The sequence below is a fragment of the Pristiophorus japonicus genome, chromosome 2, assembly GCF_044704955.1.
Source record: "Pristiophorus japonicus isolate sPriJap1 chromosome 2, sPriJap1.hap1, whole genome shotgun sequence".
NCBI lineage: Eukaryota > Metazoa > Chordata > Chondrichthyes > Pristiophoridae > Pristiophorus > Pristiophorus japonicus.
In genome coordinates, this window is record NC_091978.1 from 5,500,196 (window position 1) to 5,521,761 (window position 21,566).

Here is a 21,566-nt window from a genome sequence, read left to right on the forward strand (position 1 = left end):
GTGGTCTGTACACAACTGCCACTAGCGTTTTCTGCCCTTTGGTATTCCGCAGCTCTACCCATACAGATTCCACATCATCCAAGCTAATGTCCTTCCTTACTATTGCGTTAATTTCCTCTTTAACCAGCAATGGTACCCCACCTCCATTTCCTTTCTGTCTATCCTTCCTGAATGTTGAATACCCCTGGATGTTGAGTTCCCAGCCTTGGTCACCCTGGAGCCATGTCTCCGTGATGCCAATTATATCATATTTGTTAATTGCTGCCTGTGCAGTTAATTCGTCCATCTTATTCCAAATACTCCTCGCATTGTGGCACAGAGCCTTCAGACTTGCCTTTTTAGAAACATAGAAACATAGAAAATAGGTGCAGGAGTAGGCCATTCGGCCCTTCGAGCCTGCACTGCCATTCAATGAGTTCATGGCTGAACATGCAACTTCAGTACCCCATTCCTGCTTTCTCACCATACCCCTTGATTCCCCCTAGTAGTAAGGACTACATCTAACTCCTTTTTGAATAACACACTTTGCCCCTTTAGAATTTTGCTGTAATGTGGCCTTTTTTGATTTTTGCCTTGGGTTTCTCTGCCCTCCACTTTTACTTTTCTTCTTTCTATCTTTTGCTTCTGCTGCCATTCTACTTCCCTCCGTCTCACTGCGTAGATTCCCATCCCTCTGCCATATTAGCTTAACTCCTCCCTAACAGCACTAGCAAACACTCCCCCTAGGACATTGGTTCTGGTCCTGCCCAGGTGCAGACCGTCCGGTTTGTACTGGTCCCACCTCCCCCAGAACCGGTTCCAATGTCCCAATGCTGGGGATGTTGGCCTGGTCGAGGATGCTAATGTTGCTGAGTCTATCCTCCCAGGGGATTTGTAGGACTTTGTAGCGGCGTCGTTGGTGGTATTTCTCCAGCGACTTGAGGCGTCGACTGTACATGGTCCAGTTAAGGTTCTGGTCAATGGTGACCCCCTAGGATGTTAATGGTCAGAGATTTGGCGATCGTAATGCCGTTGAATGTCAAGGGGTGGTGGTTAGACTCAGGCTTGTTGGAGATGGTCATTGCCTGGCACCTGTGTGGCGTGAATGTTACTTGCCACTTATCAGCCCAGGTCTTGCTGCATAGGGGCACGGACTGATTCATTATCTGAGGAGTTGCAAACTTTCTGGGGTTTTTTATTTGGCCAGGACTAATATCTGCTGTTATAAAAAGTGGGACTGCTCAGCAGGTGAGGCAGCATGTGTGGAGAGAGAGAGAGAGAGAGAGGATATCAGAGTTCAGGTTTGAGATTTGAGAACCCAGATCACAGCAGACCCAAACCCTGCCGCTGGCTGCCTGTCTGAAAGATGGCGGCGGCAGGTGGCTCAAATTGGCACAGCGGCGGGTGGGCGCGGGGTAGGCCACTTCCGCTTCCGGGCGGGCTGGTGAGGCGCGCGGGGCCCGGGCGGAGGGTAGAAGCTTCGGGAAGGCGGAGAGCGGGAGAGAGCGGCCCGGGGGCGGTGGGAGAGAGCGGGGCCCGCGGGGCCTGCGGGGCCTGCACCGCCCGGGAACATGAGCGCCAGAGGCGGCGGCGGCGGAGACATCGACCCCATCTGGTGGCTCGACGATGGTGAGAGAGCGGGGACCGGGGGCCGGGGGCCGGGGGCGGTGAGGAGTCAGTCCCCCCAGGGGGAGTGATCAGTCCCCCCAGGGGGAGAGGGAGGGGTCAGTATTTACCCCCAGAGGATCAGCCCCCCCCCCCCCCCCCCCCCAGGGGAGAGAGGGAGGGGATCAGTATTAAACCCCCCCCCAGGGGGAGTGATCAGTCCCCCAGGGGGAGAGGGAGGGGTCAGTATTAACCCCCCCCCAAGGGAGAGAGGGAGGGGATCAGTATTAACCCCCCCCCTCCCCCCCCCCCCCAAGGGAGAGAGGGAGGGGATCAGTATTAACCCCCCCCCAGAGGATCAGCCCCCCCCCCCCCAGGGGAGAGAGGGAGGGGATCAGCCCCCCCTCCCCCCCAGGGGAGAGAGGGAGGGGATCAGTATTAACCCCCCAGGGGATCAGCCCCCCCCCCCCCCCCAGGGGAGAGAGGGAGTGGATCAGTATTAACCCCCCAGGGGATCAGCTGCCCCCCCAGGGGAGAGAGGGAGGGGATTAGTATTAACCCCCCAGGGGATCAGCCCCCCCCCCCCCCCAGGGGAGAGAGGGAGGGGATCAGTATTAACCCCCCAGGGGATCACCCCCCCCCCCCAGGGGAGAGAGGGAGGGGATCAGTATTAACCCCCCAGGGGATCAGCCCCCCCCCCAGGGGAGAGAGGGAGGGGATCAGCATTAACCCCCCAGGGGATCAGCCCCCCCCCCCCAGGGGAGAGAGGGAGGGGATCAGTATTTCACCCCCCCCCCCCCCCCAGGGGATCAGTCCCCCCCTCAGGGGAGAGAGAGAGAGAGCGGATCAGTTCCCCCTCCTCCAGGGGAGAGGGAGAGGGGATCAGCCCCCAAGGGAGGGGGGGATGAGGTTCAGTTCCCCCTGCCCTGAGGGAAGGGGTTCAGCCCTCCCCTGGGGAGGGGGATGAGGTCCCCCAGGGGAAGGGGAGGTCAGGTCCCCGGGAGGAGATTATCCCCTTGGGAGAGGGGGAATCAGCCCCTGGTGGGGGGGGGAGAAGGGGATCAGTCCCCAGGGAGTGGAGAGGGGTGCCGGGGAAATAGCCCGGAGGGAGAGGGTGGGATCAGCCTGATGTGAAAGATCAGGCCCCGGGCGGAGGGTACTGAGGTGAATGATCAGCCATGATCATATTGAATGGTGGTGCAGGCTTGAATGGCCTTGGCCTACTGCACCTATTTTCTATGTTTCTATGAATCAGTTTCCCCCCCCCCCCCCCCCCCCCCCAGGGGGTGGAGCGAATGGGTGGGGAGGGGGAATAGTCTGGGGGGGGGGGGGAAAGTGTGGGATCAGCCTGAGGGGAGAGATCAGCATGGGGCATTGTGTAGGATTGCCAGGAGAGAGGGTTCCCTGGGATCGGGAGTGGCCGAGCACTGGGGAAAGGAGTGTGGGCCCCGACTGTGGTCCGGGTGACCTGGAGAACTGGACTAAAACGCGATGGGAATATCATAATGTTTAGGCTAACAATGCTTGGGTGACCATGAGGAATACCAAATTATTGTGGGGAGATGGGAAGTAAAGAAAGGAAATATGAAAAAACCCCAGCAGAAAATATAAAAGGAAATAGTCAGGGATTTTCTAAGTATCTAAGGAATAGTTAAAGAGGGGGGTAGGGCCTCTCGAGAGTGAAGTGGGTGTCAAATTGTAGAGGATGAAGATCGGGCAAAGATACTTTACATTGATTTTTTACAAGTTCAGTGAGAATGTAAATGAGAGGAGGTTATGAAACAATTTCTAGAGCTCACTGTAACACCCTTGATCAACAGGAGTGAGAGATGGTTAAAGTGCATAACTAGAGACCAGTCAGTCTAATGTCAGTTATGGGCAAATTCTTAGATTCCTGAAGGTGAGATAAAATGAGTCGACCTTTAGAAATGCATGTGTTCATCAAGGACAGCCAGCACGGACTTGTTAAAGGCGATTCATGTTTGGCAAATGTGTTTTGATGAAGTGACCAAATGGATAGATAAAAGGAATGCAGAGGGTGCCATTTATTTGAATCTTTAGAGACATTCGATAAGGTGTCTTATAAGAAGCTTATTAGAAAATTTTGGGCATATGATACAGAAGAAATGTAGCAGTATAGATTTTTTTTAACAAGTTGGTTAACAGACAGGAAATAAAGTTGGGGTAAGGGTGATGCTCCACTGTCACATCACGCTATCTGCTATCAAAACCGTCCTCAAAACTCATCTCTGCTTTTCGTTACCTCGTCGAATATCTCTGTTGTTTTGGTGACTCTTTTTTGATTACACCCCTTTGAAGCAGTATGAGATGTTTTTCTATGTTTAAGGCACTTTTTAGTTACGAGTTGATGTTACTTTTTATGGAGAAAGGTTGGAAGTGATGTGCCCAGGGGTCAATACATTCCATTGAGAAACGCAAACTCTATGGGAAAAGTGATCCATCCGTGGCTAACTAAAGAAGTTAAGGATAGTATTAGATTGAAAGAAGCAGCTTATAATATTGCGAAGAATAATAAATAGTAAACCTGAGGATTGGGAGGGTTTCAGAAACCAGCAAAGGGTGACAAAAAAAGGGAAAAAATAGACAGAGAAAACTAGCATGAAATATAAGATCTGATTGTAAGAGCTTCTACAAGTATGTAAAAAGATAGAGGGTAGCAAAAGTAAATGTTGGTCCCTCCAAGGCTGAGACAGGAGAAATTATTATAGGGAATAAGGAAATGGCAGAAACGTTAAATAAATATTTTGTATCTGTCTTCACAGTAGAAGATGCAAAAAGCATACCTAAAATGGTTGGGAACCAAGGGTCTAATGAAGGTGAGAAACATAATGTAATTAATATAAGTGGAGAAAAAGTACTGGAGAAACTAATGGGACTAAAAGCCACCAAATCCCCTACATCCTAGGGTTTTAAAAGAAATGGCTGCAGAGATAGTGGATGTATTTGTTTTGATCTTCCAAAATACTCTAGATTCTAGAATGTCCCAGCGGATTGGAAGGTAGCAAATGTAACCCCGCTATCCAAGAAAGGAGGGAGAGAAACTGGGAACTAGAGGCCAGTTAGCCTGATATCAGTCGTCGGAAAATACTAGAATCTATGGTTAAGGAAGTGGTATCAGGGCACTTAGATAATCATAACACGATTAGGCAGAGTCAACATGGCTTTATGAAAGGGAAATCGTGTTTGATAAATTTATTAGAGTTTTTTAAGGATGTAACTAGCAGGGTAGTTAAAGGGGAACCAGTGGATGCAGTATATTTGGATTTTCAAAAGGCATTCGATAAGGTGCCACATAAACGGTTATTACACAAGATAAGGGGTCATGGGATTAGAGGTAATAGCATGGATAGAGGATTGGTTAACAGACAGAAAACAGAGAGTCGGGATAAATGGGTCTTTTTCAGGTTGGCAGTCTGTAACTAGTGGGGTGCCGCAAGGATCAGTGCTGGGGCTTCAGCTATTTGCAATCTATATTAATTACCTAGCTAAAGGGACTGAGTGTAATGTGTCCAAGTTTGCTGACGATACAAAGCTAGATAGGGCAGTAAGCTGTGAGGAGAACACAAAGTCTGCAAAGGGATATAAGAACATAATTACATAACATAAGAAATAGGAGCAGGAGCAGGCCATGCGGCCCCTCGAGCCTGCTCTGCCATTTAATACGATCATGGCTGATCCGATCATGGACTCAGGTTCACTTCCCTGCCCGCTCCCTATAACCCCTTATTCCCTTATCGTTCAAGAAACTGTCTATTTCTGTCTTAAATTTATTCAATGTCCCAGCTTCCAGAGCTCTCTGAGGCAGCGAATTCCACAGATCCACAACCCTCTTGAGAGAAAAAATTTCTCCTCATCTCAGTTTTAGATGGGTGGCCCCTTATTCTAAGATTATGTCCCCCTAGTTCTAGTCTCCCCTATCAGCGGAAACATCCTCTCTGCATCCACCTTGTCAAGCCCCCTCATAATCTTATATGTTTCGATAAGACCACCTCTCATTCTTCTGAATTCCAATGAGTAGAGGCCCAATCTAATCAACCTTTCTTCATCGGTCAACTCCCTCATCTCCGGAATCAGCCTAGTGAACCTTCTCTGAACTGCCTCCAAAGCAAGTATATCCTTTCTTAAATATGGAACCCAAAACTGCACGCAGTATTCCAGGTGTGGCCTCACCAATACCCTGTGTCGCACAACTGCACCCAATTATGTGGATCGATGTCTTGTTGTGCGGGTATGTTCTGGGGCCTCTTTGGCCCCTTATCATAAGTTCTCCAAATACTTGGGAGACACCAGCAATACTCTGATAAACAAACATAGCCTCACAGCTGAGCACCTGGCAGCAAATTTGAGTTCCTACAAGTGAATCTTCTCTTCTCCCCCACCCCCTCCCTTGCCAAACCACCACCCCCTCCCTTGCCAAACCACCCCCCCTTGTACATGGCCTTGGTGAGACCACATCTGGAGCAATGTGCACAGTTTTGGTCTCCTTATCTAAGGAAGGATATACTTCCCTTGGAGGCGGTGCAACGCAGGTTCACTCGATTGATTCGTGGGATGAGAGGGCTGTCTATGGTGATAGATTGTGTAGAATGGGCCTATACTCTGGAGTTTAGGAGAATAAGAGGTGATCTCATTGAAATATACAAGATTTTGAAGGGGATTGACAGGGTAGATGCTGAGAGGTTGTTTCCCCTGGCTGGAGTGTTTAGAACTAGGGGGGGCAAAGTCTCGGGATAAGTGGTCGGCCGTTTCGGACAGAGATGAGGAAGAATTTCTTCACTCGGAGGGTTGTGAATCTTTGGAATTCTCTGCCCCAGAGGGCTGTGGATTCTGAGTCTCTGAGTATATTCAAGGCTGAGATAGATAGATCTTTGGAGTCTAGGGGAATTGAGGGATATGGGGATCGGGTGGGAAAGTGGAGTTGAAGCCGACGATCGATCAGCCATGACCTTATTGAATGGCGGAGCAGGCTCGAGGGTCCGTATGGCCGACTCCTGCTCATATTTATTATGTTCTTATGTAATGCTGGTTGTGTTTTTGATCTTGATGTATGTGGATGATTTGGACTTGGTAATAGGAAACAAAATCTCGAACTGGAGGACTGTATAAGACTCCAGGAAGGTGTAAGGATATGGCCAGACTGGTGGCAGGTGCAGTTTAATGTGGACAAATGTAAGGCAATTTACCTTGAGCGAGCAAACAAGGAATGGGAGTATACACTAGACGGAAAGGCACTGAAGGGTGTGGATGAATGGAAAAGCCGAGGGATTCAAATACCGGATTCCCTAAAGGTGCAAGTCGATAAAGCCTTAAAAGAGGCAAAACAATATTTTAATATAAGTCGAGCCGAGGAGAGACAAGCTATTGGGACTGTTTCCACCGGAGCAGAGAGGGCTGAGGAAATTTAATTGAGGTTTTTGAAATGATGGAAGAGTTTTGTGTGCTGGTAGTGGAGAGGTGGATGTTACAATTCAAGAACTATTCCTTCAGATTGGGAAATTGCAAATGTCACTCCATTGTTTGAATATCAGCTGTGAGAAAATGACTGGAATCTATCATCAGGTTGAATGACTGAGCACTCGGACAAGTATGAGCTAATCAGTGAGAGTCAGCATGAATTTCTAAAGGGTAGGTCATGTCTGACTAATCTCGTTGAATTTTATGAGATCACCCATGGTAGATAGGGCTATGGATGTTGTCTGCATTGACTTCCAGAAGGCATTTGGTAAGGTTCTACTCGAAATTATTAGCAAAATGAGAGTGCACGGAGTTGGAGGCAACCTTGTGATATAGGTGGGGAATTAGTTGGGAGGGAGGAGACGGTGACCATTGACTAGAGCTCCCTGATGCTTGAGGATTAATAACATTGCGAGTTTATTCACTTGCTGTTCTGAGTCACAGTTGAATTGTATGTTTGCCAAGTATTGTTTTAAGTTTTGGTTTCATTTCTGGTTTATCTTATTTTAATGAGTGACTCAAACAGCAGCTGACTGGTTCCCACCTTCACTGCAGTGCTCAGACAAAATACTTGTTTGGGGAAGGTTTTCACGATGAGCTCTGTTTTTTTTAAACCAGCATTTGTTATTGAGAGTAATCTATTCAGTGGAAATCTAAGGCAGACGTGACCTGTCTTTGTTTGGAGTTTAAATATTCTTCAACTGTTTCGGGATTGAGCAAAGTTGGAACCCGGTAATGAGAGGATAAGTGGCCGTCTAATCTGATGGATAATATTTAAATGTTACAAAGAGGCAACGTGATTTTAGAGACTTGTCATGCTGATAAAGATTTTTTAAATATTGCTTGCCACCAGGAGATGCAGGTAAAGGGAGCGTTTTGTAGGCCATGTTTCCTGCCTTTATCTGCCTTGTGCTTTATGCTGTAAGATGGCTGGCCTCAGCTTTCCAGGAATAGGTGTTTTGTGTACCATTGATTCTTCTGTGATATGGGCACTTTTAGAGGGCTGTGTGTGAAATGAATACAGTGTGATTTTATATGGAGAAATCAGAGTGTCTTGGAAAAGTTTAGACCATACAAACCATGATTGCTAAAGTGCAGCTCTTTGGAAGTAATGATATTAAAGACACATTGAAATACAAGTTGTGGTGCCTGCTCTACTCCCAGATTTACTTTAGTCGCTGGTGCTGCTTTTAATCAAATCGTGGACATTTAGAGCTAGGTGGAGACCTGACCTTAGCTTGTGGCATTCATGTGGGTTCTCTCTGCTCTACAGAACTCCCAGCTTTTTACTAGAGAATGCCGTCAATGTCTTAAATAGTTAAACTCCTGTGCCTTGCTCTTCTGCTGTCTGTCCAGAGCAAGATATTTAACTTAATTGGAGTATAATCATAGAATGAAACAGCACAGAAGGTGGCCATTTGGCTCATCGTGCCTGTGCCGGCTCTTTGGTAGAGCGATCCAATTAGTCCCACTCCCCCTGCACTTTCCCCATAGCCCTGAAAATGTTTCCCCATCAAGTATATATCCAATTCCCTTTTGAAAGTTACTATTGAATCTGCTTTTTGGCAACGCATTCTGGTCACAATCGCTGCGTAAAAAAATGTTTCCTTATGTTGCCTCTGGTTCTTTGGTCAATCACCTTAAATATGTCCTCTGGTTACTGACCCTTCCGCCACGGGAAACGGTTTCTCCTTATTTACACCATCAAAACCCTTCATGACTTTGAAGACCTCGATTTGAATCTTCTCCTAACCTCTGTTGTAAGACGAACAACCCCAGCTTATCTAATCTTTCCACCTAACTGAATTCCCTCATCCTTTGTACCGTTCTTGTAAATAATCTTGCCTTAGATTCTCTACAGCATGGTTCTCCACCACTGATGTCTGTATTTGCCAGTCTGTAACAGTTTCCTCTTGTTTCTGGGTTGTTTCAGTAGCAAGGATTTTAACAGATCGTCAGTCTGACTCACACCTCCCTACAGGAAGACACCGCGGTGCGCTGCCCTCAGTCTGTTAAATCTGTCTAGTTTGGACGGCCCAGCCAGCATACTCAAGCTTTCCCACCAGGAAAACCCAAAGATATTTTATAACTGCATAAAGAGCAAGAGAATAGCTAAGGAAAGTGTAGGGTAAATTGGAGCCCAAAAAGATAACCTATGTGTAGAGGCAGAAGACGTGGGTTTGTTTCTTAATGAATACTTTGCATCTGTCTTCACAGAGGAGAGGGACGATGCAGATATTGTAGTTAAGGGGGAGTGTGAAATATTAGATGAGATAAACATAATGACAGCGGAAACTAATACTGAATCAGGGACAGGGACTCGATAAAATTAATGTAAGTAAAATAATAGTAATGAAGAAAATAACGGCACTAAAGAGTGACCAATCCCCAGCACCAGATGGTGAGCACATTGCAGATGCCCGAACTATAATCTTCCAAAGTTCTCTCGATTCAGGAACCGTTCCTTTTAGATTGGAAAATTGTGCATGTCACTCCACTATTTAAGAATGGTGAGAGGGAAACCAGGGAATTATGGACCAGTTAACCTAACATCTGTTGTGGGGAAATTGCTAGAGTCTATAATTAAGGCATCATCATAGGCAGTCCCTTGGAATCGAAGAAGACTTGCTTTCACTCTCAAAATGAGTTCTTAGGTGACTGAACAGTCCAATACGGGAATTACAGTCTCTGTCGCAGGTGGGACAGACAGTCGTTGAGGGAAAGGGTGGGTGGGACAGGTTTGCCACACGCTCCATCCGCTGCCTGCGCTTGGTTTCTGCATGCTCTCGACAAGATAGGGTGACTGAACATCTCATTTTCAGTTGACCAGAGAAAGCCAGCATGGATTTGTGAAAGATAGGTCTTGCCTGACAAACCTGATTGAATTTTTTGAAGAGGTGACTTAAGTACTGAACAGGGGAATGTCTATGGATGTTATTTATATGAACCTCCAGAAGGCATTTGATAAAGTCCCACATAAGAGACTGTTGGATGAAGTAGAAGTCTACGGAATTGACGGCAAATTATTGACCTGCTTAGGAAATTGGCTGAGCGGCAGGAGACAGGTGGTAGGGATAGTGGGTAGGTACTAGGCAGGAGGTGACTAGTAGTGTCCCGCAGTGATCTGTGTTGGGGCCTCAACTATTCACAGTATTTATTAATGACGTGGATGATGGCCTAGAAAGTCATGTATCCAAATTTGCCAATGATGCAAAGATAGGCAGCATTGTAGGTAGTGTTGCTGGAAGCATAAAATTACACAGGGATATCGACACATTAAGTGAATCGGCAAAACTGTGGCAAATGAATTTCAGTGTAGGCAAATGTGAGGTCATGCAGTTTGGACCTAAAAAGGATAGAACAGTGTACTTTCTATATGCAGAAATGGAGCCAGAGAAGTCAAGGAAGGGAGGGGAAAAGTCAGAGATGGACCATGTGAAGGTGAGGGAAGGATGGAATTGGAAGCAATTGGATATAATGTTCAGAGCTGCATCTCAGGATAAGACGGTATGTAACTGTCAGTGAACTTTATACACCATTTCAGTCTGAGCTCTATCTCCGTGTGATTGAATCTTCACTCTATCCTTTTCCCAGTGACTCTGAATCTTCACCCCCCCCCCCCATCCTTCTCCCAGAGAGAATCTCTGTGAATCTTCACCCCCCCCCATCCTTCTCCTCCCAGTGAAAGACTCTGTGAATCTTCACCCCCCCTCCCCCCCATCTTTCTCCTCCCAGTGAAAGACTCTGTGAATCTTCACCCTCCCTCCCCCCCCCCCCCCACCCTGCCATATCCATATCCTCCCAGTGAGACTCTGTCAGTGAATCTTCAAACCCTCCTGTCTGGGAATTTCTCCGAACACTTTGGAATGTTGAAAGATAAGGAAGGTCAGCGATGAGAAAATACTTCTGTTTTTGCCTGGAGCTCTGTCTATGTTAGCTAGAAGTTCAAGCAGAGTTAACTGTCACCCAATGAGCTGGAATTCCGTTTAGACTGAGCAAAATCTCCTTGCCTCAACAACCCCAGAATTGTACCTAAAGTATCATTGTGTTCCCAACAAGAGTCTGTCCTTACAACAGGTGCTTTCAGCTCCTGTAACAATGCCTAATATATATATGCCCTGAAACGAGGTAAAGATTCTGCCCCTTGCTTGTGAAGAAGGCCATTTCGTCTTCCCTTGGTGGTGGATAATCCCCTGAATCTGTCGCACAGGACAGCATTAGTGAAGAGTTAGAGTTGCATGGGCTATAATCCAGGACAGTCAACATGGGTTTTTTAAGGGCAGATCATGCTACGTCAATTTAATTCAATTATTTAACAAAGTCAGTGTGTAGACAAAGGAAATGTGGCAGATGTTGCATAGAATTTTGACTGACATTTGATAAGGTGCCACACGAGAGATCTATTATATGGCACGTGATATCAAAGGCAATGGCATTGCATGGATAAAGAGATGGCTGGGGAACAGAAAGCATAAATAGGTATTTCCGAGTCCAGCCATACAACCCTCCAAGATCTCTGCGCTCCATCAATTGCGCATCCTTGATTCTAATCCCTCCATCATTGGTGGTCTTGCTTTCAGTTGCCAAGCCCTAAGCTCTGGAGTTCCCTTCCTAAACTTAGGGTTAGGTTGTCGCTGTCGCTGGGTCACAATCCTGGAACTCCCTCCCTAACAGCACTGTGGGAGCATCTTCACCACACGGACTGCAGCGGTTCAAGACGGCGGCTCACCACCACCTTCTCAAGGGCAATTAGGGATGGGCAATAAATGCCGGCCTTGCCAGCGACGTCCACATTCCATGACGAATTAAAAAAAAAACTTTTTGCGCCTCTACCTCTTCTATTGTAAAACACTTTGTAAAACCTCTTTGACCAAGCTTTTGGTCACCTGTCCTAATATCTCCTTGTGTGATTTGGCATCACGTTCTGTTTAACAATGCTCCTGTGACCTCTTGCTACATTAAAGATGCTATATAAATGCAAGTTATTAGTAGGATGTGGGCCTCAGGGATCTGTGCTGGTGAGATGTCTTATTGTACAATTATGCAAATATTTGAGTGAGGAATGATTTGAAGTTTTCTAATTATGGCAACCTAAGGGACATGGTAAACTGTGATTTAAGAATGCAAGAGGACGTGCAGAGTGGGCAGATAGATGGCAGGATGTGGACTGGCGGTATCTCCAGGGCTCTGTACTGGGGTCTCAGCCTTTCACTATATTTACCGATGATTTGGATGAAGGAACAGAGAGCCGTATATCCAAGTTTGCTGACGACACTAAGTTAGGAGGCACAGTAAATAGTGTGGTCCGGAGCAGGAAGTTGCAGAGGGACATTGATAGATTCACCGGGCCCAAGTTTGCCCAGGAGTTGCTCTGTTTTTTTTTGGAGCAACTATATTTTTTTGGAGAATCTTAAAAATTGCAATACTGCCCATTTAATTTGCTTCAGTGTAAGTGAGTTAGTTAGGTTTTTTTTTTCAAAAGGGGGCGTTACCAGCCATTTACGCCTGTTTTGCCCATTTAAGCAAGTTTAGACAGCTAAAAGTTACTCCCAGTTAACTTAGGCCAGCATAGGCCACACAGAAAAACCTTGCGGTGAGCTAAGAAATTAGCGCAGGTAAGTACATTTAAAGCACCAAAAACAAATAAAAAATACAAGGAAGCTGAGAGGACCTGCACCTAGCACCAAGACTTACAGAGCACTAAACAACTAGATTAAAAATGGATTGGTAAACTAGCAAATACATTATAGCAAGTCCTGTAAATAAGAGTTTCAGCCAAACTATTTTACAGAATTCCTTTTGAAAGCAGATCAAGAGTAAACTAGAATGTAAATCAAACAAGAATTTAGGACCACATAATCAATCAATCAATAAATTAATAAACAAATAAAAAATAGAAGTCCTACCTTCAGCAAAGCTGACTTGCAGAAAAACACTACCAGCTGGGTACTGTTGTGGAGAGTCTATATCGTCTCCCGCCTAGCTGCCGGCCAAATGGACAGTCTGGCTGGTGGGTAGGAGGGACCACCAGCGGCAGGAGACTGCAGCCTGGGACCCTTGGGTTCGGTCCCCTTGAGTTTGGTCCCCAGTACTGGGAAGGGAGCATCAGCCCTGGTCGGCGATTAGAAAGGTTGGGGGGGGGGCTGCCATCGATTGGGAGACCTGGGGGGGAAGCAGGGAGGTCTGTGAGCAGGCGGGGGCGGGGCTGGGCCTCCACGTCCCTGGCCAAGCCAGGTTCGACCGATTTTGGCCTTCGACACGCTTCCCCTGGCTGTCTGGTGGGTAGGCCTGTGGCACCAGGCCACAGCTGGCGTCCGCTATTGAGAGGGGTGGGGGGAGGCATGTTCGATCGTGGGGTGAGTCGGCTCATTACGGGAGTCTGATCACGGGTGGTTTACAGGTAAGCTTGGTAATCCGTGGGTAACACTCCTCCTCCTGACCCACAAGCAGTGCTGGAAAGACACTGAACCTGTTTCATCCAGCCGATCTCGTCTCCCTTCAGTACCCGGGTTTCCCAGGTCAACGTGTGTGTGGCTGGATAAGGCAGTGGGCTGCCGATGAGGGAGCCCATTCGGCCAGGGCTAGGGGCGGCGCGCTTCGGGCCACTCCCCCACAGCCTGCAGAGATTGTGGGGGCGAGGAGCTACTGCACATGCGCTCACACTCTAGCGCACATGTGCAAAGGTCCCAGGACCTGGCTCTGCCCCCCCCACTGCTTGTGCTGCGCCACGTCGAGGGCCTGCAACGTTCCAGCAGCGGGGAGAATACCGAGGTAAGTTTTAGGTGCGGTTTTTCTTCTACAAAGTCAGTGTGCCGTTCTAAGCGAGGGGCGGGGGGGATCTTGGGCCCAGTAAGTGGCCAAAACTGTAGCAGATGGAGTTCAGTTTAGGGGAAGTGTGAGGTCATCCACTTGCGACCCAAGAAAGATTGATCAGAGTATTTTCTACATGGTGAGAAGCTGGGAACTGTGGAGGAGCCGAGAGATTACGGGCCCCAAGTACAGAAATCACTGAAGCCAGTGGGCGGGTACAAAAAATAATTCAAATGGCACATGGAATGTTGGCCTTTACCTCGGGGTGTGGAATAAAAGGGGCTGAAAGTTATGTTCCAGTTGTACAGAGCTCTGGTCAGACCCCGTCTGGAGTAACTGCGTTCAGTCCGCCCCTCAGGAAGGTTATATTGGTCTTGGAGGGGGGGGCAGCCCAGATTCACCACAATGTCAAATCCCCAGCACCAGATGGTGAGCACATTGCAGACGCCCGAACTATAATCTTCCAAAGTTCTCTCGATTCAGGAACCGTTCCTTTCAGATTGAAAAATTGCGCATGTCACTCCACTATTTAAGAATGGTGAGAGGGAAACCAGGGAATTAAGGGTACACAGCCAGATAGTAAATGGGTGACCAACAGGAAGAGCAGTACAAGGAAGGTAGTGCAGGGGTCCCCTGCGGTCATCCCCCTGCAAAACAGATACACCGCTTTGGGTACTGTTAAGGGAGATGACTCATCAGGGGAGGGCAGCAGCAGCCAAGTTCATGGCACCGTGGGTGGCTCTGCTGCACAGGAGGGCAGGAAAAAGAGTGGGAGAGCTATAGTGATAGGGGACTCAATTGTAAGTGGAATAGATAGGCATTTCTGCGGCCGTAACCAGGATGGTATGTTGCCTCCCTGGTGCAAGGGTCAAGTATGTCTCGGAGCGGGTGCAGGACATTCTGAAAAGGGAGGGTGAACAGCCAGTTGTCGTGGTGCATATAGGTACCAATGATATAGGTAAAAAAACGGGATGAGGTCCTACGAGACGAATTTAGGGAGCTAGGAGCTACATTAGGTAGTAATCTCAGGATTGCTACCAGTGCCACGTGCTAGTCAGAGTAGGAATCGCAGGATAGCTCAGATGAATATGTGGCTTGAGCAGTGGTGCAGAAGGGAGGGATTCAAATTCCTGGGACACTGGAACCGGTTCTGGGGGAGGTGGGTTCAGTACAAACCGGACGGTCTACACCTGGGCAGGACAGGAACCAATGTCCTGGGGGGAGTGTTTGCTAGTGCTGTTGGGGAGGAGTTAAACTAATATGGCAGGGGGATGGGAACCTATGCAGGGAGACGGAGGGAAATAAAATGGAGGCAGAGCAAAAGATAGAAAGGAGAATCGTAAAAGTGGAGGGCAGAGAAAGCCAAGGCAAAAAAACAAAAAGGACCGCATTACAGCAAAATTCTAAAGGGGCAAAGTGTGTTAAAAAGGACAAGCCTGAAGACTCTGTGCCTCAATGTGAGGAGTCTTCGGAATAAGGTGGACGAATGAACTGCGCAGACAGCAGTTAACGGATATGATGTAATTGGCATCACGGAAACATGGCTCCAGGGTGACCAAGGCTGAGAACTCAACATCCAGCGGTATTCAACATTTAGGAAGGATAGGCAGAGAGGAAAAGGAGCCGGGGTGGCGTTGCTGGTTAAAGAAGAAATTAATGCAATAGTAAGGAGGGACATTAGCCTGGATGATCAGTATGGGTGGAGCTGCGGAATACCAAAGGGCAGAAAACGCTCGTGGGAGTTATGTACAGACCACCAAACAGTAGTAGTGAGGTTGGGGACAGCAAACAAGAAATAAGGGATGTGTGCAATAAAGGTACAGCAGTTATCATGGGCGACTTTAATCTACATATTGATTGGGCTAATCAAACTGGTAGCAATGCAGTGGAGGAGAATTTCCTGGTGTGTATTAGGGATGGTTTTCTAGACTAATTATGTCGAGGAACCAACTAGAGAGCTGGCCATCCTAGACTGGTGATGTGTAATGAGAAGGGACTAATTAGCAATCTTGTTGTGCGAGGCCCCTTGGGGAAGAGTGACCATAATATGGTAGAAGTTTTTATTAAGATGGAGATGACACGATTAATTCGGAAACCAGGGTCCTAAACTTAAGGAAAGGTAACTTTGACGATATGAGGCGTGAATTGGCTAGAATAGACTGGCAAAAGATACTTAAAGGGTTGATGGTGATTAAGCAATAGCAAACATTTAAAGATTACATGGATGAACTTCAGCAATTGTACATCCCTGTCTGGAGTAAAAATAAAACGGGGAAGGTGGCTCAACCGTGGCTAACAAGGGAAATTAAGGATAGTGTTAAAACCAAGGAAGAGGCATATAAATTGGCTAGAAAAACAACAATCCTGAGGACTGGGAGAAATTTAGAATTCAACAGAGGAAGACTAAGGGTTTAATTAAGAGAGGGAAAATAGAGTACGAGAGGAAGCTTGCAGGGAGCATAAAAACTGACTGCAAAAGCTTCTATAAATATGTGAAGAGAAAAAGATTAGTGAAGACAAACGCAGGTCCCTTGCAGTCGGATTCAGGTGAATTTATAATGAGGAACAAAGAAATGGCAGACCAATTGAATAAATACTTCACGAAGGAAGACACAAATAACCTTCCGAATGTACTAGGGGATAGTGGGTCTAGTGAGAAGGAGAAACTGAAGGATATCCTTATTAGGCGGGAAATTGTGTTAGGGAAATTGATGGGATTGAAGGCCGATAAATCCCTGGGGCCTGATGGTCTGCATCCCAGAGTACTTAAGGAAGTGGCCCTAGAAATAGTGCATGCATTGGTGATCATTTTCCAATAGTCTATCGACTTTGGATCAGTTCCTATGGACTGGAGGGTAGCTAATGTAACACCACTTGTTAAAACAGGAGGGAGAGAAAACGGGTAATTATAGACCGGTTAGCCTGACATCAGTAGTGGGGAAAATGTTGGAATCAATTATTAAGGATGAAATAGCAGCGCATTTGGAAATCAGTGACAGGATTGGTCCAAGTCAACATGGGTTTATGAAGGGGAAATCATGCTTGACGAATCCTCTGGAATTTTTTGAGGATGTAACTAGCAGAGTGGGCAAGGGAGAGCCAGTGGATGTGGTGTGTTTGGACTTTCAAAAGGCTTTTGACAAGGTCCCGCACAAGAGATTGGTGTGCAAAATCGAAGCGCATGGTATTGGGGGTAATGTACTGATGTGGATAGAGAACTGGTTGGCAGACAGGGAGCAGAGAGTCTGGATAAATGGGTCCTTTTCAGAATGGCAGGCAGTGACTAGTGGGGTACCGCAAGGTTCTGTGCTGGGGCCCCAGCTGTTTACATTGTACATTAATGATTTAGACGAGGGGATTAAATGTAGTATCTCCAACTTTGCGGATGACAGTTGGGTGGCAGTGTGAGCTGCGAGGAGGATGCTATGAGGCTGCAGAGTGACTTGGATAGGTTAGGTGAGTGGGCAAATGCATGGCAGATGAAGTATAATGTGGATAAATGTGAGGTTATCCACTTTGGTGGTAAAAACAGGGAGACAGACTATTATCTGAATGGTGACAGATTAGGAAAAGGGGAGGTGCAACGATACCTGGGTGTCATGGTACATCAGTCATTGAAGGTTGGCATGCAGGTACAGCAGGTGGTTAAGAAAGCAAATGACATGTTGGCCTTCATAGCGAGGGGATTTGAGTACAGGGGCAGGGAGGTGTTGTTACAGTTGTACAGGGCCTTGGTGAGGCCACACCTGGAATATTGTGTACAGTTTTGGTCTCCTAACTTGAAGAAGGACATTCTTGCTATTGAGGGAGTGCAGCGAAGATTCACCAGACTGTTTCCCGGGATGGCGGGGCTGACATATCAAGAAAGACTGGATCAACTGGGCTTGTATTCACTGGAGTTCAGAAGAATGAGAGGGGATCTCATAGAAACGTTTAAAATTCTGATGGGTTTAGACAGGTTAGATGCAGGAAGAATGTTCCCAATGTTGGGGAAGTCCAGAACCAGGGGTCACAGTCTAAGGATAAGGGGTAAGCCATTTAGGACCGAGATGAGGAGAAACTTCTTCACCCAGAGAGTGGTGAACCTGTGGAATTCCCTACCACAGAAAGTTGTTGAGGCCAATTCACTAAATATATTCCAAAAGGAGTTAGATGTAGTCCTTACTACTCGGGGGATCAAGGGGTATGGCGAGAAAGCAGGAATGGGGTACTGAAGTTGCATGTTCAGCCATGAACTCATTGAATGGCGGTGCAGGCTCGAAGGGCCGATTGGCCTACTCCTGCACCTATTTTCTATGTTAATACGAGAACCACAGTCTCTGTCACAGGTGGGACAGACAGAGGTTGGAGGTAAGGGAGGGTGGGACTGGTTTGCCGCACGCTGCCTGTGCTTGGTTTCTGCATGCTCTCGGCGATGAGACTCTAGGTGCTCGGCACCCTCCCGGATGCATGTCTTCCACGTAGGACGGTCTTTGGCCAGGGACTCCCAGGTGTCGGTGGGGATGTTGCACTTTATCAGGGAGGCTTTCAGGGTGTCCTTGTAACGTTTCCACTGCCCACCGTTGTCTCGTTTGCCGTGAAGGAGTTCAGAGTAGAGCGCTAGCTTTAGGAGTCTCGTGTCTGGCATGCGAACAATCTGGCCTGCCCAGCGAAGCTGATCGAGTGTGGTCAGTGCTTCAATGCTGGGGATGTTGGCCTGGACGAGGACGTTAATGTTGGTGCGTCTGTCCTCCCAGGGGATTTGTAGGATCTTGCGGAGACATCGTTGGTATTTCTCCAGCGACTTGAGGTGTCTACTGTACATGGTCCATGTCTCTTGAGCCATACAGGAGGGAGGGTATTACTGCAGCCCTGTAGACCATGAGCTTGGTGACAGTTTTGAGGGCCTGGTCTTCAAACACTCTATTCCTCAGGCGGCAAACCAGTCCCACCCACCCTTTCCCTCAACCACTATCTGTCCCACCTGTGACAGAGACTCGTCATCAATTGTTGATAGGAGGCTCCCGAGGTATGGGAAGTGGTCCACGTTGTCCAGGGCCGCGCCGTGGATCTTGATGACTGGGGGGCAGTACTGTGCGCTGAGGATGATGTTTAGCATAAGGCCCATGCTTTCGTATGCCTCAGTAAATATGTCAACTATGTCCTGGAGTTCAGCCTCTGTGTGTGATACATGAGTTTACGTGTGGAAGCAGTCGGTGTCTGTGGATGATGTAAGTTAGGCAGGAGAGCGATCAAGGATAGATCTTTGCGGGGCCCTGGATCCTAGCTTTGCTGACATCCCACAACTGGACAGACCATGGGCAGAGGTGCAGAAATGGGATGCAGCATACCTGCCATGTGCCGCACTCCCCCACCAGTGAGAGAGTGAGAGAGAGAGAGAGAGCCTGTAGTTGCCCTGGGGTACACCGTGAACACTGATGGTGAGCATCGCATTGTAACACGGCGGAATGCTTTTTTCCTAAAGTTTGCTTCATTTTTCTGCAGACGACCATTTCCTGTCAACACTGAAGCATAAAGTAAACATTTACCAACATGACCTGCAGGACAATCCGACAGTGACCACTCAGGTACGGATGGGGGAGGCATCCGTCATTGAAGTTTGATGTAACGGCCGCTGATGCTGAGGGGCAAGCGTGGTGCTCGGTGTGTGTGGTGGCTGCTGTGTGTTTAGCCCTGGAGCTGGGGTGGGTTGGAGGAGTGGTTTTCAAACTTGCCTGTCTGGAGGATCCAGTGATGATACTGACTTCTCACGGACACTGATCCTAACTGCTGAAAGATGGATTCAGCCAAAGGAGCAATGCAGTGATTGCAGAAAATGTGTGTGTATGTATCCTAATATCGTTATATATTGTATTCGAATCTTGGTTGAATGTCTCATGCTGCACATTTAGTCCTCCCAAGTTGAACCTCTCCACTAGGTGGCGCTGTGGTGCCACTCTTTCCAAATTCCCCCTTATTGGAGAGGGCCATGTCATCTTCCTGGCTGTGTCAGGCCTGCCCATTACTGCTGCCCCCCTTCTCCCCATTTCTAGCTTCTGCTTACTCCGCTGCCCACCGTTCGTTCCAGGGAAATCTGGAGTCTCGGGCCACCTACTTCCCATACCCCAGCCAGGCCACTCCCACTGTCCCCTATCCTACCCGCGCGTCATAGCTCCTGCCCCCTGCTGGGATTGAGAGCCTGGGGCCGCTCACTTGTGTCGATGCTGCCTGCCCCATGCTCCTTTCAGGCGTTGGTTCCTGCCCTGCCACAGGAGCCAGGGCCACGCGCTTCTGTTTCTTGCACCCAGCCCGCCATCATCCTTCAGTCATCTGCCTGCTTGTTCTGGCCTCGAGCTGTGCTCCTGAGATCATGTCCTGTCGCGCTCAATCTTTTCTCTTCAATTGGTTGCCCAGCACACAGCTGAAAGACCAGACTGGCTACTATCAAATGCTTAACGTAAATATACAATACAAATATGTTGATTAACTCTTACATAGTTTTGGATGAGCTGTGGAATGGTCGAGTCTAGAGGTAGCAAAGGGATGGATGAGGGTTTCAGCAGCTGACGAGCTGAGGCAGGGCAGAGAGGGGCAGTGTTACAGAGGGTGGAAGTAGGTGGTCTTTGTGATGGAGCGGCTGTGGGGTCGAAAGCTCCGCTCGGGTCTCAAATGGGACGCCAAGGGTTTTACTATGCTATGGGTACTGATTACTACCGGGTTTCAGTATCTCGTGGGTACTGATTACTGCTGCTGATAGGAACTATTTTTAATGTTCTCTCTCGCAGAAGATGGAAACTCTGTTTAAAAATCTGGTGGAGGACAATCCAGTCAAAGTTCATCACTGCGTCTTTAATGCAGAGCCAGCCATGATGGAGCGGCATGTCTATGGTAATTTGTGGCAGCACCATTCTTGCTCGGTCTTCGTATTAATGTTTTTGTTTTATTTTGTCGTCTCCACCCTTATCTCCATCCCCCTCCCAGTTTTCTCTTGACTGTGCCAGTTGTTGCTGGGGTACAGTTTCATGGGATCCTGTAGCCCATCGCTATGCTTCCTCACCCGAGCCACCATTGTTATGTGGGATCATACAGTCAATGAAGGTAGCTCACTCAAGCATGGGTGAGGGGTTGGGGTACGTCGCAGCTGAGCTGGGTGTCTGCAAGCGTCCCTCCACCAGAGACTGCTCAAAGGCGTTTAGGGGAACGAGCCTTGGGCGGTCCGACCCTCTGTAACACCGGGGCGCGCGATACTGACTGCAGCATTCATAACACTGCGTGTCTGTCATTCAGCACAGCCCCAGAAATCAGTACTGGGATCCCCCAGCTCTGTGTAGGGCAGGTACTCACTGCAGTCACCGTATGATGCCGGGGGAAGGTAACCAGAGCTGTGCAGCTACGTCAGTGGTTGGTGCTCTTGTCACGTAGTGTTGAACCCGATGTTCCATTGTCGTTGCAGTTTGTGCTCACTGTGGCTCTGTGCGCAGAGTATCTGACTGAGTACAGTCTGTACTGTACACTGCTCATGCCAGTGAAGACATCAGCCAGCAACTATAAGGGTTTAAAGGACGAATTTCTACTGGTGAAAGAGACTTGTTTAAAAAGTGTATAGAGTTTTAGTGAAATTGAAAAGATTAAGTGAAATGAAACATATAAAGAGAGCAGGGCATGGGAGATTTCCAGTGCCATGCTGAGGGAGTGCTGCACTGTCAGAGGTGCCGTCT

At 48.0% G+C, this 21,566-nt stretch overlaps 1 protein-coding gene across 2 annotated transcripts in view; it reads left to right on the forward strand.

Annotated features, from left to right (window-relative positions):
* The first annotated feature begins 1,421 nt into the window (after positions 1–1,421).
* LOC139235555 (tetratricopeptide repeat protein 31) overlaps positions 1,422–21,566 on the forward strand; it is a 58,373-nt gene continuing 38,228 nt past the window's right edge. The window contains exons 1-3 of one of the 2 annotated variants that reach the window (XM_070866613.1): positions 1,422–1,608; positions 19,354–19,436; positions 20,634–20,736. In XM_070866613.1, coding sequence (XP_070722714.1) covers positions 1,551–1,608; positions 19,354–19,436; positions 20,634–20,736 — 244 coding nt within the window. In that variant the 5' untranslated portion in view covers positions 1,422–1,550. The remainder of the gene's footprint in view (positions 1,609–19,353; positions 19,437–20,633; positions 20,737–21,566) is intronic. The other variant, XM_070866614.1, reaches the window with a different exon arrangement.